Below are 16,038 nucleotides of genomic sequence, written 5' to 3' on the forward strand. Positions count from 1 at the left end.
TCTTTTGAAGAAAATAAATTCGCTAAATATTAAGAAGTGTCCAGCAACAAAACAGAGTGCTTTGTGACCTAGTGAGAGCCCTGCTTTAGGTGGTTATCAACTGTGGGATGAGCTGTAAGGTTCCTTTCAGCCTAGGGATTCAAGATCTGTTATTCCAAGAATTAACCTTGTTCAAGTATCCCAGTTGAGCTGGTGGAACTTCACACACGAATCCAACGAGAAAGAGATCTGGAAACTTTCAACAAGATGAGGCAACTTCCCAGCGGCTATTCTAAGGACAAAATAGTCATCTTAACATTATTCAGGTGTAAATCCATTGCTGTCAAGTTGATTCTGACTCATAGTGACCCTATAAGACAGAGTAGAACTACCCCATAGGGTTTCCAAGGCTGTAAATCTTTACGGAAGCAGACTGCCACAGCTTTCTCCTGTGGAGCAGCTGGTGGATTCAAACCGCCAACCTTTTGGTTAGCAGCCTGGTGCTTAACCATTGCGCCACCAGTTGTTGTTAGATGCCATCAAGTCGGATCCAACTCATAGCGACCCTACGTATAACAGAACAAAACACTGCCCAGTCCTGCGCCACCCTCACAATCGTTGCTATACTTGAGCCCATTGTTGCAGCCACTGTGTCAATCTATCTCATTGAGGGTCTTCCTCTTTTTCACTGACCCTGTACTTTACCAAGCATGATGTCCTTCTCCAGGGACTGGTCCCATGGATAACATGTCCAAAGTATGTAAGACGTTGTCTCGCCATCCTTGCTTCTAAGGAGCATTCCGGCTGTACTTCTCCCAAGACAGACGCGTTCGTTCTTCTGGCAGTCCAGGGTATATTCAATCTTCTTTGCCAACACCACGATTCAAAGGCATCAATTCTTCAGCCACCAGGGCTCTTTTAATTCAGGTGTAGAGAGCCCCGGTGGTGCACTGGTGAAACCCATGTGAAACTGTGCACTACAGATTAGTAAGTAAACACAATTAAGCCTGTGCTTACCTTGCTTACTGGTTAATTTGACCCTGTGTATGGTTATCCTGTCCATTTGGCTGAAGCCAGGAGGCTGTGGACATTACAGGGAAGCTGGTTTTCTGATGGAGTCCCTGGGTGGTGCAAACGGTTAACACACTTGGCTGCTAACCAAAGGCTGGAGGTTCAAGTCCACCCAGAGGCACCTCAGAAGAAAGGCCTCGCCGTCTACTTCTGAAAACTCAGCCATTGAAAACTCTACGGAGAATAGTTCTACTCTGACACACACGGGGTCACTCAACGGCAACTGGTACTGGTACCGGATCTTCTGATGCACCAGTTTGCAGATAGTGTACCAAGAAAGCAGAAACACTGGCTGGCTTGGGTAATGTTCTGGGAACTGATGCATGACAAACATGACCTTGGGCTGGACAAGTTGTGAGATGCATTGGGGTAACAGCACATTCGTGACACCAGTGCTGGGCAGAGAGACCAGTACTTCCTTTTGCGATCAACGGTGCCACGATATCAGAGCACAAACGAGACAAACTAGAAATCTTACCCTGATTCTTCCTTTACAATAGGGAACCTGAGGTCTAGAGAGGGGTAGTGAACGAGAAGGGTATGTAAAAACTGACAATCCCCTCCACTTCCCAGAGAGGAGGTAAAGGATTTTAAAACAGTCCTCTCCCGCTTGCAGGTGCAAGGCTTAGTCTCAGAGCCACAAATTACTGTTGCCACATTAAACAACAACAACAAAAATCCACAAAACAAAACAAAAAACCCCTTCCTTGTCCTGGAATCACAGGGACAGTTATTATGGGACAACTAGGCTTTAAATCCTTCTTGACTGTTGTTAGAACATCATACTCTGAGGCCCCGGAGCAAACCTTTCCAGTATTTAGGTTTCATGAATCTAAGTGTTCTTACACAAACCCCATTCAAATACAGAAATAATGATGGTTTTAGAAACAAAGGCCACCAAATAATAGTTTAGCTTAAGTAGTAAAGAATGTCTGCCTTGAGCATTGTGTTCTTTTAAGAACTATCTATACGAGATCAGACTGACAATAGCAACTCGAAAGGTTAGATAGGAGCCTTAGGGTACAGTGAGTTTGTTAGTGGCCAGGGGCGGGGGTGGGGGGGTGGGGAACAACTCTGAAAAGGAAGGTGAGAATGGTTGCACAACTCAGAGAATGTAATCAATGTTACTGAATTGTACATGTAGAAACTGTTGAATCGGCGGATATTTTGCTGTGTATATTCTCAACAACAACAAAATAAATTAAAAAAAAAGTTCAACAACATGATGAACATAATTAATGTCACTGAACTAACTGTACATGTGAAGAATGGTACAATGGAAATGTTTTTGTTACATATATATTTTCTAAATTAAAAAAACAAACAAACAACAAAACTCCCAAAGGCCAGTGATTTCTTTCCCTTTCAAGTCTTACCAAACACTACAAATCGTTGCAAGCATATTAAAAAATACAACTGACGGAAATCTTAACTCCAACAAAACCCACCCAGGGAAATGCTAAACCAAACATTTCCAACTGGTGTTTGTGAGAATTTCTCCACAGGGCAGAAATGGATATTGGAAACCTGTGCACTGCAGGAGACCCTGACAGAAGTGTGTTAGTGACAGCAGGAGGGGGGAATGATAAGTTGTGAGAAATTACACCTTCTGTTTCCCGCATGGTGACCTCCTGCCTTTAGACAGAAATCAGAGATCCTGACTGGGACCACCTCCTAGAATCAAAGGGGCTTTCCCAGTCCATCCCTGACCTTTGCTGACACCTTTTCCCTGGGTCTTGCTCTCTTTTTTCTCATACTCACTCAGCTTCTCCCATAACCAGCTCCCTTCCCACCCTTGCCCTCAGGTGGGAGTTGGGTTCCCACCCTTTAGAAAGAATCAAGAATGTCTCTGTTGACCTGATCTGCTAAGGGCACTGTGCTGAACATTATAAAAAATGGCAAGTTGGTTAACACTGGTGCTCCTTCTCAGTAGAATGTTCGAGAATCAGCATAAGTACCATTATTGTCTGTGGTGTGGTATGATATGTGTAGAAAACACATTTAAGTAATAATACTTGGCCTACAACTGGCACAGAGTTGGTGTTGAAATCAGTATGGGTGCTCGACCTTCAGCTCCCTGTGAGCAGGGATTGAATCTGTTTTGTTTTCCACTGTCTCCAGCATCTGGTGCAATACCTGGCACCTAACAGGTACACAAAACCTAGTTGCTGAATGAATGAATGAATGTTGAAGAAGCTTACCTGAGGCCAAGAGTGAGTGTTGCATCCTATAAATCATGGCTTTCCTGATGACAACCTTTGCAACCTGACCCAGGGCAACTGCTGGCCCTGCCATGTGGCAGCACTAGAGAGTAGTGGCGGAGAGCACCCCTGAGACAGCAGCAGAGAAGCTGGGGGAATTATTTCTGGCCCAGCTTGGGCCTACCTCTCTGGGTTGGGGGAGGAAGCAGGGCATGGACATGGAACCATTAAGGAAGAATATTAATCGTGTAATTCTATGACCCACGCAGAGGATTTCTATTTGCCCAAAGCATTTTTAGCAAAATAAAATTTGTAAAGAGAGACCTGAGAACTTTTTTGAGATACCTTTGGTGTCATCGGCAAGACATCCCAACCCAGCCCAGGGTTTCTAAATGTAGACTGTGGATTGAGTGTGTGTTGGGAGGGATTGGATTTGACTAGGGCTTGAGGTTAGGATTGATTCCCAACAACAGCTAGGTAGGGAGATGGGTATTGAGGACTCCAGTTGGGGCTTGATGTGATTTTGGTATACTGAATAGAAAGCAGGGCGAGGACGAAAAGCATTGACTGAATGGCCACCATATACAAGGACTTTCCAAAAAAGACCCAATACATTTTTATTTGAGTATTTATTATTTTTTTTTCCAAAGAAATCCATGCAAAGAGAAAGAGAGAGAGAGACATGGTAACCATGTTCTAGCAGCCAAACATAGGAAAATAATTTGGCACAACTTGATGTTTTTTTTTTTCTTTGCAAAAGGACAATCTATACTACCACTAAAATTTACCTTCCTCATAAAGATACCATTTGATTTTCGAAAACATAACTCATGGTTAGTTCTCTACTAAATGGCTGGAGGAGGTATATAAGATAAAAAAATAAGAGGGTGGTTCCCTTTATAGAGGAAGACCACAGGGTGCTGAGGGGCAGCACATGGGCCGTGCACTGGTAAGTCAGTGCACCAGGAAGAAAAAGCACACCATGTAGACCGCCATGCTGGTTAGAACCTTCAGGGGGGAATGCCAGTTCCCGACGTTGTGAGAGGCAGCAATCTCGTTGTCCTTCTGATTTGCACGTTGCTTGCTTCCAGGAGCATCATCCACATCCAGATCATAAGCCAGTTCTGCCAAAAGACAAGAGGACTTTAAATACAGGTTTACCAACAGCATCAGGCACACACTATTCATGGCTCAAGCACTTGCTAGAACAGCTGGGATACCCAGCTTTGATTTCTTTCTTTCTTTGAAAGGAAGGCCACCAGGAGATGGGAGGGAGCTGAGAGAAGTTGTGGGGGGTAGGGGGAGATGCCAGCGGAAGGAGATAGTGGCCGGAGTTGCTTTCTCCAGAGATCATACCAGGCAGGGGAGGCGAGGTAGTGGCCAGCTGCTCCTCTCTCCCCTTTCACTCCACACACAGTCCAAGGTACATGTTGGCCCTTTGCAACACCATCTCCCAGACAAGGCTGTGCTTGAAGGTCATCTTCACCTGATCTGATCTCACTAGTATGGAAATTGAAGGTGCTGTGTGGATGAATACACATGTGTCCTTGCGTGTGGGTGTTTGCGGGGTTGTGGGCACTCAACGTAATTTTCCTGGGCCCTGCACCCCATACAAATTTCCTTGTCCTGGAACTCTTGCTTTAATTAGGATTGAGGATAGGGTAGTTGCTATTGATAGCTGTTTTATTTTCCCCAAATATTTCTTCTTTTATTTATATGGTCTTATCATTGTACTCCCCAAAAAATCAAACAACAAAAAACCAAAATTGATCTAAATCTTAGCATTTAAACTTATACCAAGCAAATGAAGACTAAGGAGAGACTAGTGGGTAAGGGCCACTGTCTTCCAAATCTGATTGCCTACTGCTTATATGAGATAGGTTCACAATTCTGAAAAGACATGGGGATGTTGGGGTTGGCCTAAAACAAAAGTCTTGCAGAAGGTAAATCTAAGCAGATAGTGGTTGATCAGGAAATTCAAGCTGGATGGCACCTGGCCCAATTCTGAGTTTCGTTCAGGTTTGATTTTCCAGATGTAGAGCTCAAATCTTCACCCTTGGCTTTTCTAGACTCGGTCTCCAATGTTTCTCTTTTGATAGCTTGTGAAGGTGATGGGATGCGAGCCACCTTACCAGCCAACTGCCCTGCAGCCAAGGGAGCCGGCAAGATTCCTTTGGGACACTGAGATGGACATCAACAGGCACCGAGGAAATGACTGGGATTCTACAGAGGAAAGGAAGGAAGGAAGAGCTCCTCTTACAGGGGATGAAATACTCAGGAAGTCACAGGAAGAAAGTGTGGGGACTGAGCTGGTCCAGGGTGTGTGCAGGGCATGGCCCTGGATCAGGGCTGCTCTGAGGCTGGCACTGGTTAGGGCAGGCAGCTAGGTCAAGGTGATCAAAGCCAGGGGTCTGATTACACATACTGCAATACTGCTTTCCAAAAGTGCTACTGCAATTTATAATACCACAAGCGGTGGTGAGGGAACCAATTTGACTGTCCCTCAATCCAAAAAAGATATTTTAGTCAGTGTTATGTTGCTGTTGGGTGCCGCTGAGTGGATTCCAACTCACAGCGACCCCAGGTGATGGAGAAGAACTCCCCCATAGGGTTTTCTTGGTTATAATCTTCGTGGAAGCAGATTGCCAGGTTTTTCTCCTGCGGAGCCACTGGGTGAGTTTGAACTGCCAGCCTTTCAGTTAGCAGTTGAGTGCTTAACCATTATGCCACCAGGGTGCCTATTTTAGTCAGTAGAGGATATCTCAAATTTTCTTAATTTGCATGTATTTGATTACTAGTGCAGATCAACTGTTTCCATGGTCTAGTTTACTAATTATACTTTTCATTGCATACTTGTTCATATCTTTTTATCTAACGGGCATTGATCTTTTCCCTCTTAATTTCAATAATCTAGTCATGATTTATTTCATCCTTTACTTATCATATTAGATAGAAATAATTTTTAATTTCGCTATTAACTGTAATTTTAATTATTTTTAATTGCTGTATAAAGAAATGAAGTCCTAAGTTTTAACATACATGAATCTGACAATATTTTGCTTTGAAATTTCTTCTCTCAAAGCTAAGGAAGTAATGTCACTGAATTGTACGTGTAGAAATTGCTGAATTAGTGTATATTCTGCTGTGTGTATTCTCAACAACAAAAATAAGTTACAAAAATATACAAATAAATACCAAAACAAAACAACTGAGAAAGTTATTCTGCTTCGGTGCTGAGACTAATTCAACTCAAATTTTCTGGGGAACCTTTGGACCCAGGGAAAAAGCTAAACTGCAGACTATAATCTAGAAGATGATGCAGGGCTGGGCAACGTTTTGTTCCATTATCCATAAGATCGCTATACGTCGGAGCCAGCTTGATGGTACCTAACAACAATAATCTCGATTCCTGCCCTAAATAATAAATACATATAAACCAAATAAAAAGAAAGAAAGAACAAAGAGTAATGCTCTACTTGGAAATCAGAGCTCTTTCTCTGAAAGGTGAACTATGTGGGGTGCAGAGAAGGCCGAGGTCAGCTGTCAGTCGGCAAGGATAGCACAAGCTTAGGTCATGATCGGATTTCGAGAACACATATGGCTGTAACTGTTGAAAGCCCAGCCTTGAGTCTCACGGCAACTTCTCCACTTAAATGAAGAGGAGTATTTTTAGGGTTGACCTGAATGAGAGCACTCTCGGCATCGCTTTCAGATTCCTCTTCTGGATAATGACCCTTGCCCAACATCAAGATGCAAAGACATCTATTAATGTTACCACTCAGCTCCTACACTATTTATTTTGTTCTTGAAATAATCTGCTAACACTAAACAGTTTTGTCCACTGTAGCAGTGATGCTCAACCCAGCAGTTATGTTAGATCCAGTAGTTTCTAATCATTTTTTGCCACCTCTTGGACCCTAGGTTTTAAAATTATAATAATGACTACCATTTGTTGGGTCCTCATTGTGTGCCAGACACTGTGCTAAGCTATTTATGTACCTTATTACATTTAATTTTAACCTTCTCAACAGTGCTATGAGGTAGGTATTATAATTCCTGTTTTACCAATGGGGACGCTAAAACTCAAGTTAAACGTTTGTCCCACATTTATATAGCTGCTAAGTGATAGAGGTGCTATTTGAAGTACATCTGACTCCAAAGCTCATATGAAGCTATACTGCCTCTTGAAAAAATTTATATACTAAACAGAACTGCAGTGATTAAATAGTAATGAAGTTCTTCTTGGGATTAAAAAAAAAAAAAAACCAGAAACTCGGTAAGTGAAATATATACTGTTAAACAGAACTACCAAAAGAAGAGATAGTGTGTCCACATCAAAGTGATCATGTACTTAATCAAGTAGACTTGCTTTTCATAAGCTTTATGAAATGCTGAAAAGATCTCTGGGTTTGAGGACCCAGAAAGCAAATTATCTTATCAGTTCTACCTCCCTGAAGAACTCGACAATGATGGTCAGGCCCATTTGGGCACCCCAGACACAAAGCTGGGCCCAGTCTTCTACTTCCAAAGGGCCCTCAGAAACATTCAGAATTATACCTCCCCGTGCTTCCTAAGTCGTGCAAACAGTTACCATGCTCAGCTGCTAACCAAAAGGTTGGTGATTTGATGCTACCCAGAGGTGTCTCAGAAGAAAGGCCTGGCAATCTACTTGCAGAAAAACCAGCCATTGAAAACCCTCTGGAGCACAGTTCTACTCTGACACATATGGGGGCGCCATGAGTTGGAGCTGACTCGACAGTAACCGGTGGTGGTGGTTCGTAAGCTGTAGCTAGAGATTTCCTGAGGCTCCTCATTCACAGCAGCAGCAAATGTTTGTCACTCAACCCCATAGCTGGGTTCCTGTGATTAATATGGATGGGGATCCCAGCAAAGCCACAATCGGGGCCCTCATGAGATGAAAAGAAGAGATTAGAGACGAAGGGGACATGTGGATCAGTTCAATTTAGCACAATATATGAGCATTATGGGAGATAGAGGAAATAGGGTTTGGGGCTCAGATAAAGGCCCAAGCAAAACACCACGGGCGTAGAGTGGAAGGAGATAAAAATTCTAAACAGAGGGATCTGAGAAGCTTGAAACAATTGGGATATAATCTGTACCATGAAGGATGGGTGGAACGATGACAGGGCTTGGATGAAAAGGTTATTCCAGGCAGAGGGTTCAGCTTGAGCAAAATCAGAAAGATAGGAGAATGCAGGTAGAGTATACTCAGCAGGAGCAAAGTAGCCTCCATGGTTGGAGGGGACACATAGTGTACATTGTTTTGGTGTGTGTGTATGTGTGTTTGTGTGTGTGGGTGGAGGGTGATGAAAGGTAAGGCGGGAAGGGCAAGTAATGGCCAAATCATGGTAGATTAAACCCCCCAAAAAACTCATTACCGTTGAGTCTATTCCAACTCATAGCAACCCTCTAGGACAGAGCAGAACTGCCCCATAGGGTTTCCAAGGAGCAGCTGGTGGATTCAAACTGCCCACCCTTTGGTTAGCAGCTGTAGCTCTTAACCACTGCGCCACCAGGGCTCCGTAGTAGATTAGGAATGCCAAATTTTATTCTGCGGGCAGTAGGGAGCCACAGAAGGTTTTGAAGTAAGGGAACCACATGATCTGATTTGTGTTTTTTAAAGATCATTGTTAGCAGTGTGGAGGATGGCCCAAAGTGAGAGAGACTTGTCAGACATCTTGTCTTGGAAAAAACAAGATGCCTGTGGGAACAATATCTGGGGATCAGCCAGTAGAAATATACAAAAAATTAAAAGCAAAAAAACAAAACCTTACAAAGAAGCTAAGTCTACACCAAACAAAAAATCTCAGTTTGCTATAAACCAGATGTATCATGGGAAGTACCACAAACCATTCTCTTTTAAATCATTTATATTTGTATGTTTATCAGTGATTTTCCAGAACAGATCTTTGTTGTGTTAAGTGCATATTGTAAAATGCACATAAATTGTTTCTATCTTGAAGCTGATTGTCAGTGAGAACCTTTTGGGCCAGCAAGGAGATTTTCATGCTAAATCCAAAAATCTGTTCCTATTTGTAATCAGTTTAACTACATCCAGAACGTAGACCCAACAATCTGTACTAATTACACACTTAGCCCTGACTCTCGTGTCCCTTGTGTTGCAGATTAGATAATCTGTTTAAAACAATGGTCAGTCATAAAGGTCTGCTCCTTGTTTGTATTGAAAAGTTTTTCTGCATCAGGCAAAGCACTCAGTGGGGAGTAGTAATTCAGAGTCTGCTAGTGGAGTCCCTAAGGAGGATTGTTATTGTTAGGTGCCATCAAGTCGATTAACTCATAGGGACCCTATAGGACAGAGTAGAACTGCCCCATAGGGTTTCCAAGCAGTGGCTGGTGGATTCAAACTGCTGACCTTTTGGTTAGCAGCCGTAGCTCTTAACCACTACGCCACCAAGGCTAATGAAGTAGAAACCACACCATCCTGAGAGTCTGGAGCCCTGGGTTCCAGACCTGCTCAGTCACTGACCTACTATTTCACCTTGGGCAAGTCATTTCCCTCTCCTCTGGGTCTCAGTTGCCCCATCTAAGTCTCCTTCTAGTTTTATTTCTCTCTGATTCCAAGGCTCTTCGGGCCCCAAACCAAAAAAACCCAAACCAGTTTCTGTTGAGTCAATTCCGATTCAGTTCTGAATCCAAGCGACCACATGTGAACAGAGTAGAACTGCTCTCCATAGGGTTTTCAAAGCTGTGATTGTTTAGAAGGAGACTGCCAGGCCTTTCTTCTGAGGCACCCTAGATGGGTTCAAACCATGGATAAACAATGTTTAATTCTCCTGGAATCCAGATTTCTGGGGTCTATGGAGTTGGGGTGACCGACCCAGGCCATTGCCCTGAGGTGATCTTTTGAACCTTGAACCTTGAGCAGACTGGTCTCCTAAAAGTCACTCTTAATCAAACAATAAACCCGTTGCCGTTGAGTCGATTCCGACTCAAGAGACCCTATAAGACAGAGTAGAAGTGCCTCATAGGGTTTCCAAGGCTGTAAATCCTTATGGGAGCAGACTGCCACGTCTTTCTCCCACAGAGCAGCTGGTGGGTTTGAACCACTGACATTTTGATTAGCAGAAGAGCACACTTTAACTACTGTGCCACCAGGGCTCGTTTCAAATAATAGTCCTGCTAATTAGTAAAGACCTGTTTGTCTTGGGCATGATGCTCTTTTGAAGAATTATCTTATGTGCAGTTTCAAGAACAGAAACTCTAGGGTTGGACTGGAAGCTGTGTGTGAGGGTAAATTGTTACTATGTAAATGCTGTTCCCCTGCCAATGTCCATAAAATGGGCTATAAGACTCTTTGGAAGTTCTTTTCTCTTTGGAACACTTTGACTCTCTAGTCAGAAGTGTTGCTTGATTTGCAAATCACATATTAAATAAACTTCAAATCAATTTATATTATTGGCTTAATAGGATGTTCGTTTTAATATCATCAAACTTTCGGTTAGTAGTCAAGTGCTTAACCATTTATTCCACCCAGGGACTCCTTCTTGGGGCCCAGTATGGAGCATAGATGGCTGCAGGCTGCACTCATGTCTACCCACCATGGCCAAGATGGCTGCCCTCAGCAGTGCCTCCATGAGTAAGCAGGCTCATCCCATTGCTTCCTTGGAATGTGAATTGTTTTGGTGATGTTCGTTAGCTACCTAATTCTGAATCCCTTTTCTTCTTGAGCTGTTCTAATCTTGGGATGAGAGAGCCTGGCAATAAGTAAATCAAAGCTGCACTGTTGTTTTATTTTGGTTTTGAAACCCTGGCATAATAACTTCCACTGACGCCAGCACACACTAAACTTTGGAGAAGTTGCTGGACCTGAGGTATATCAAGCAGGCAGGAACAGGCAGGCACAGGCAGTCGAGGAGGATTTGTCAGCCAGTAAGACAAGCCTTTGGGTCTTTACAAAGCCACTGGGGTCTCCAGCAGATAACAGGAAGCAAATGCTCACCCTCTGAGGGCATGGGATTCAAGGAGGACAATGTATTGTTTCAGGGACCTCACCCACACTGACAGGCAGATCTCACAGGGCAGCCTGAAAGAAGAGCTGCTATCAAGATGCCATGGGAGACAATGCTGCCACTGAGCCAACCATGGGGGTTTCTTCCTTGCCAAGCTTGCACCAGCAGATGGCTCCAATCCGGCCCTAATATAGTAACAGCAACACCACTATCCTTGTGTTTTGCATTTGCTGTGTACAGTTGGCCCCCAAGACATGAATATGTGAAACCTTGAGGACACTGCCTCGAAGAACCCACTGGCTGAAACCCTGGGAAATCTCTGGAGAAATGGAGTCCATTGCAATATTCACTTAGCTGTCCATTGCCCCACATGCCCTGGGACTCTGCAATTCTCTTCTGAATTCCAACAGATCCCTTTCTTGTCCTCCCCTAGACACAACCTTCCTTCCTGCCACATCAACTCTTTTCCCATTGTGAACTTTCAGGTGTGAAGTGACTACCTGGACTTAAAAGCAGAAGAAAGTGACTTTGCAAACGACCTTTGGGTCTCTGGGTGTCTAGGTTTTACTCTTCATAGACCAGGCAAGGAGGACGTGGACTGCTCAAGGCCTCTGGTGTTTAATTGGTCTACCAGGACCTCCTTTTAGAACGGGGAGCCCTGGTGGCAAAACAGTTAAGCACTCGGCTGCTAACTGAAAGGTTGGTAGTTCAAACCCATCCAGTGGCTCCACAGGAGAAAGCCCTGATGATCTGCTTAACTAACAATTACAGTCTAGGAAACTTTAGGGGGTGGTTCTACTCTGTCACATGGGTCACTATGAGTCGAAAAGCACCTAACAGCAACGACTATTTCATAATGTGACTTTCTGACAAATGCAAGTGAGTTGCTAATTTTACCCACTGTCCAAGTTATCTAGTGCTGCTATATGACGGAAATACCACAAGTGGATGGCTTCAACAAACAAAACTTATTCTCTCACAGTTTAGGAGACTAGAAGTCCAAATTCAGGGCGTCAGCTCCAGGGGAAGGCTTTCTCTCTCTGTCAGCTCTGGAGGAAGGTCCTTGTTATCAATCTTCCCTTGGACTAGGAGCTTCTCAGCGTAGGGACCTCATATAACCAAGAAAGAAGAGCCACAAGAATAGCGTGTCCTTTGGACTTGGGGTCCCTGTGCTGAGAAGCTCCTAGGCCAGGGGAACATTGATGACAAGGACCTTCCCTCAGAAACGACAGAGAAACTCTTCCCCTGGAGCTGACGCCCTGAATTTGGACTTCTCCTAGACTAAGAGAATAAATTTCTGTTTGTTAAAGCCATCCACTCATGGTATTTCTGTTATAGCAGCACTAGATAACTAAGACACCCACCAAATGACTGTAAATTCTGGGGATAATTCGACAACCTCTCCTGGAAGAGGGCTGGGGCAATGAGATGTCCATTTCATTTCCTCCGAGGACTTCCAGCCTGCAAATGTCATTAGTTACAAAAATTGGATGTTGAAAGAATACGGTGGATTTTCCCATAAACTGAGGCCTGGCCTCTCTTATGATATGCCTCTGCTTCTCAATCTGGTGGATATGAATCTTCAAGTTCACTGCAGTGAGCTGTGGGTGCATGAAGCCATAGTGTGCTTCTTCCTAAGGATTTGAGGTGGGGGGGTATCAAGCTATTTTATACTAAGAGCTGCAAGGCTGTATGATGGAGTAGAAACACAATATTTGCAAACACATTGAAGACTTTATAAAATATTCCATTTTTATCAGGACATTCAGACCACGCCCCAGACCCTCATGGGGAGGTGTTCACGCTTACTCTTTGATATGTGGGCTACTTAGGTGGAAAGGGAGCCCTGGTGGCACAGTGGTTAAGAGCTACAGCTGTAACCAAAAGGTCGGCAGTTTGAACCCACCAGCCGCTCCACGGGAGAAAGATGTGGCAGTCTACTTCCATAAAGATTACAGCCTTGGAAAACCTGTGGGGCAGATCTACTCTGTCCTACAGGGTCGCTATGAGTTGGAATCGACTCGATGGCAACAGGTTTGGTTTGGTAGGTGGAAAGGTTTTAAAAGCACTGTTAGATGATCTGGTTCACCTGGGCTTTGTAAACTACGTAGCTGGACACTCTCACAAATTCCTATTACTGACTTAATGCAACCTTTTGATGACAACTTTCTTGTCAGTAGGGGAACACCATAGTAGTTGCCCTTAACTAGGGCTCAGACTGCTTAGTTTTCTAATAAAAAATGCTTTCTAGGGGCTTCAACCTAGCTATGCTTTACTATTGCCTTCAGCCATTAAGAAATGAACAAAAATATTCAATCCTTTGGAAAATAGCAAAATCCTTTGTAGAATCTTACTATAACGTGGGACACTCCTATACTTATTTAGGTACATCATGAGTCAAAGCGTATTCCCAGAAATAACACCCCTACATCCTGTAAACCTGCCAGTACGAGTGCGGCATGTGGGGGCGGGCATCCTCCATCAGCCCCAGCATTAGAACCACCTCCCACACGAGAGTCACGACTATTACTCTCATGTCTACAGATCCTACTCACCCTAGTAGGCTGCCTAACAGCTCTCCAGGGATCACAGCTCATCAAAGCCTTGACTTTCCACAGAAGAGGTTACCTCCCCATTCCCTTAGGGAGCGAGGGGCCTGCGAGTCAGTAGAAGAGGTGTTGGTGACAGGTGCACTGTGCAGCTAGGGCTGGGGGAGCAGCTGAAGAGAACAGGCTGAGAGAAGGCAAGGGAAGAGAACATTTGAAAGAGGAGTGAGGTAGCACAGTTGAATGTTATGGAGGGACTCAAGAAAAGTAAGGATGGAGAAGAAGCTGCTGAGTGTGTGAATTAGAAGGTTCCAGGTGATTTTTTGAGAGGCGTTTCAATAGGGTGGTTGGGTCAAAAACAAGGCAGTACTGAGAGGAGAGAATGGGAGTTGATGTGGGTTAACTGAATATTGATTAGCCTTTGGAGAAGTTTGCGAGTGAATGAAATGAGGCATTGTCACTCTGACTGTGCCTGAGGTACAAGGCAGTGCTATTGCTAACTAGTCTGTACAACCAAGTTTCCATAGAAGGTGCCTCTAGAGTCCCATCTCTATATTGTTGTTATCTTTATGCATTAAACACTTGTACTAGATTGTAAGCAGCCATTTAAGATACTCCATTGGCCTCACCCTGTCTGGAGCAAAGGAAAATGAAGAAAACTAAAGACACAAGGGAAAGATTAGTCCAAAGGACTAATGGACCACAACTACCACAGCCTCCACCAGACTGAGTCCAGTACAACTAGATGGTGCCCAGCTACCACCACTGACTGCTCTGACAGGGATCACAACAGAGGATCCCAGGCAGAGCTGGAGAAAAATGTAGAACAAAATTTTAACTCACAAAAAATAGACTTACTGGCCTGACAGAGACTGAAGAAACCCTGAGAGTATGGTCCCCAGATACCCTGTTAGCTCAGTGGTGAAGTCACTCCTGAGGTTCACCCTTCAGCCGAAGATTAGACAGCCCCATAAAACAAAATGAGACTAAAGAGGCACACCAGCTCAGGGGCAAGGACAAGAAGGCAGGAAGGGACAGGAAAGCTGGTAATAGGGAACCAAAGGTCCAGAAGGGAGAGTGTTGACATGTTGTGGGGTTGTTAACCAATGTCATAAAACAATATGTGTACTAATTGTTTAATGAGAAGCTAGTTTGTTCCGTAAATTTTCATCTAAAGTACAATAATAAAAAAAGAATATAAAAAAATACTATTATTTTGGTTCAAAAAAACCCCAAAAAACCCTGTACTAGAAATCAAGAGATAATGGCATCTGGGGACTATAGACCCCAAGTTCCTAAGGGGAACAAACTGCTACTCTAGTATCTTACCTTAGAGAAGGGTGTGAATGTGAATGAACCTGATACCAAAGCATCCCACCCCCAAATGGTACTCCTCCTTTCAGTCAAACTCAAGTTGTCCAAAAGAATTCAAATTTCAACACTACCCTGGAATTCCAGCCATGGCTCCTTAACTGGGAAGGGAAAGGGGAAGAGGGCAAGTTTTGTCAAGGATTTGAATCTGAGGAGATATTTTTTAGGAGAAATTTCTACACAATCCCAGGAAACTTTCACATTTGCTTTTGTGACTCACACAAAGGATACTAAACTGAAACTAAGTAAAAAGAAACAATGAAGGAATATACTCTGTCCTCATAACTTTTAAAAAATGATTACCTGGCTTAGGTTCTTAGAGCCCTGGTTATAATATAAATATTATATTATATGCCTGATGTAGCTACAGAAGTATGCAACATTGGGCTTTGAGGATGTAGGAGGGAAAACACAAAATGTCACGTGTAGTCAAATTTAATTGCTGGTGAGGAAGCCAGGGAGTGGAGGAGTGGCCTTGTAGCCCCTAGGAGCCCAGGCCCCAAGATGCTCAATGAAAAGCTCTTTGATAGCATTTAGGGCAGGGCTTTAGACATGCTTGGACAGAAAAAACCAAAGTCTGGTAACCTTCCAGCTTTAATCAGCCATGATGGACCTTAAAAAATGTACCTGAACCATGCTTTCAGGGGACATCTAGGTCAATTGGCATAACAAAGCTTATTAAGAAAATGTTCTGCATCCTAGTTTGATGAATGGCATCTCGGGCAAGCAGCAACCTAAGATGCCATCAATTGGTCCCAACCACCTGGAGTAAAGGAGAATGAAGAACACCAAAGACACAAGGAAAGTAGTAGCCCAAGAGAAAGAAAGGGCCACTTAAACCAGAGACTTCATCAGCCTGAGACCAGAAGAACTAGATGG

General features: G+C 43.7%; 1 protein-coding gene across 3 annotated transcripts in view; it reads right to left on the minus strand.

The window, feature by feature from the left end:
* Positions 1-3,865: 3,865 nt before the first annotated feature.
* GPC3 (glypican 3) overlaps positions 3,866-16,038 on the minus strand; it is a 511,040-nt gene continuing 498,867 nt past the window's right edge. For all 3 annotated transcript variants that reach the window (XM_004379638.1, XM_004379637.1, XM_004379636.1), the window contains one exon: positions 3,866-4,375. In XM_004379638.1, the coding sequence (XP_004379695.1) occupies positions 4,206-4,375 (170 nt within the window). In that variant the 3' untranslated portion in view covers positions 3,866-4,205. The remainder of the gene's footprint in view (positions 4,376-16,038) is intronic.

Source organism: Trichechus manatus, unplaced genomic scaffold (assembly GCF_000243295.1).
Source record: "Trichechus manatus latirostris isolate Lorelei unplaced genomic scaffold, TriManLat1.0 scaffold00066, whole genome shotgun sequence".
Taxonomy (NCBI): domain Eukaryota; kingdom Metazoa; phylum Chordata; class Mammalia; order Sirenia; family Trichechidae; genus Trichechus; species Trichechus manatus.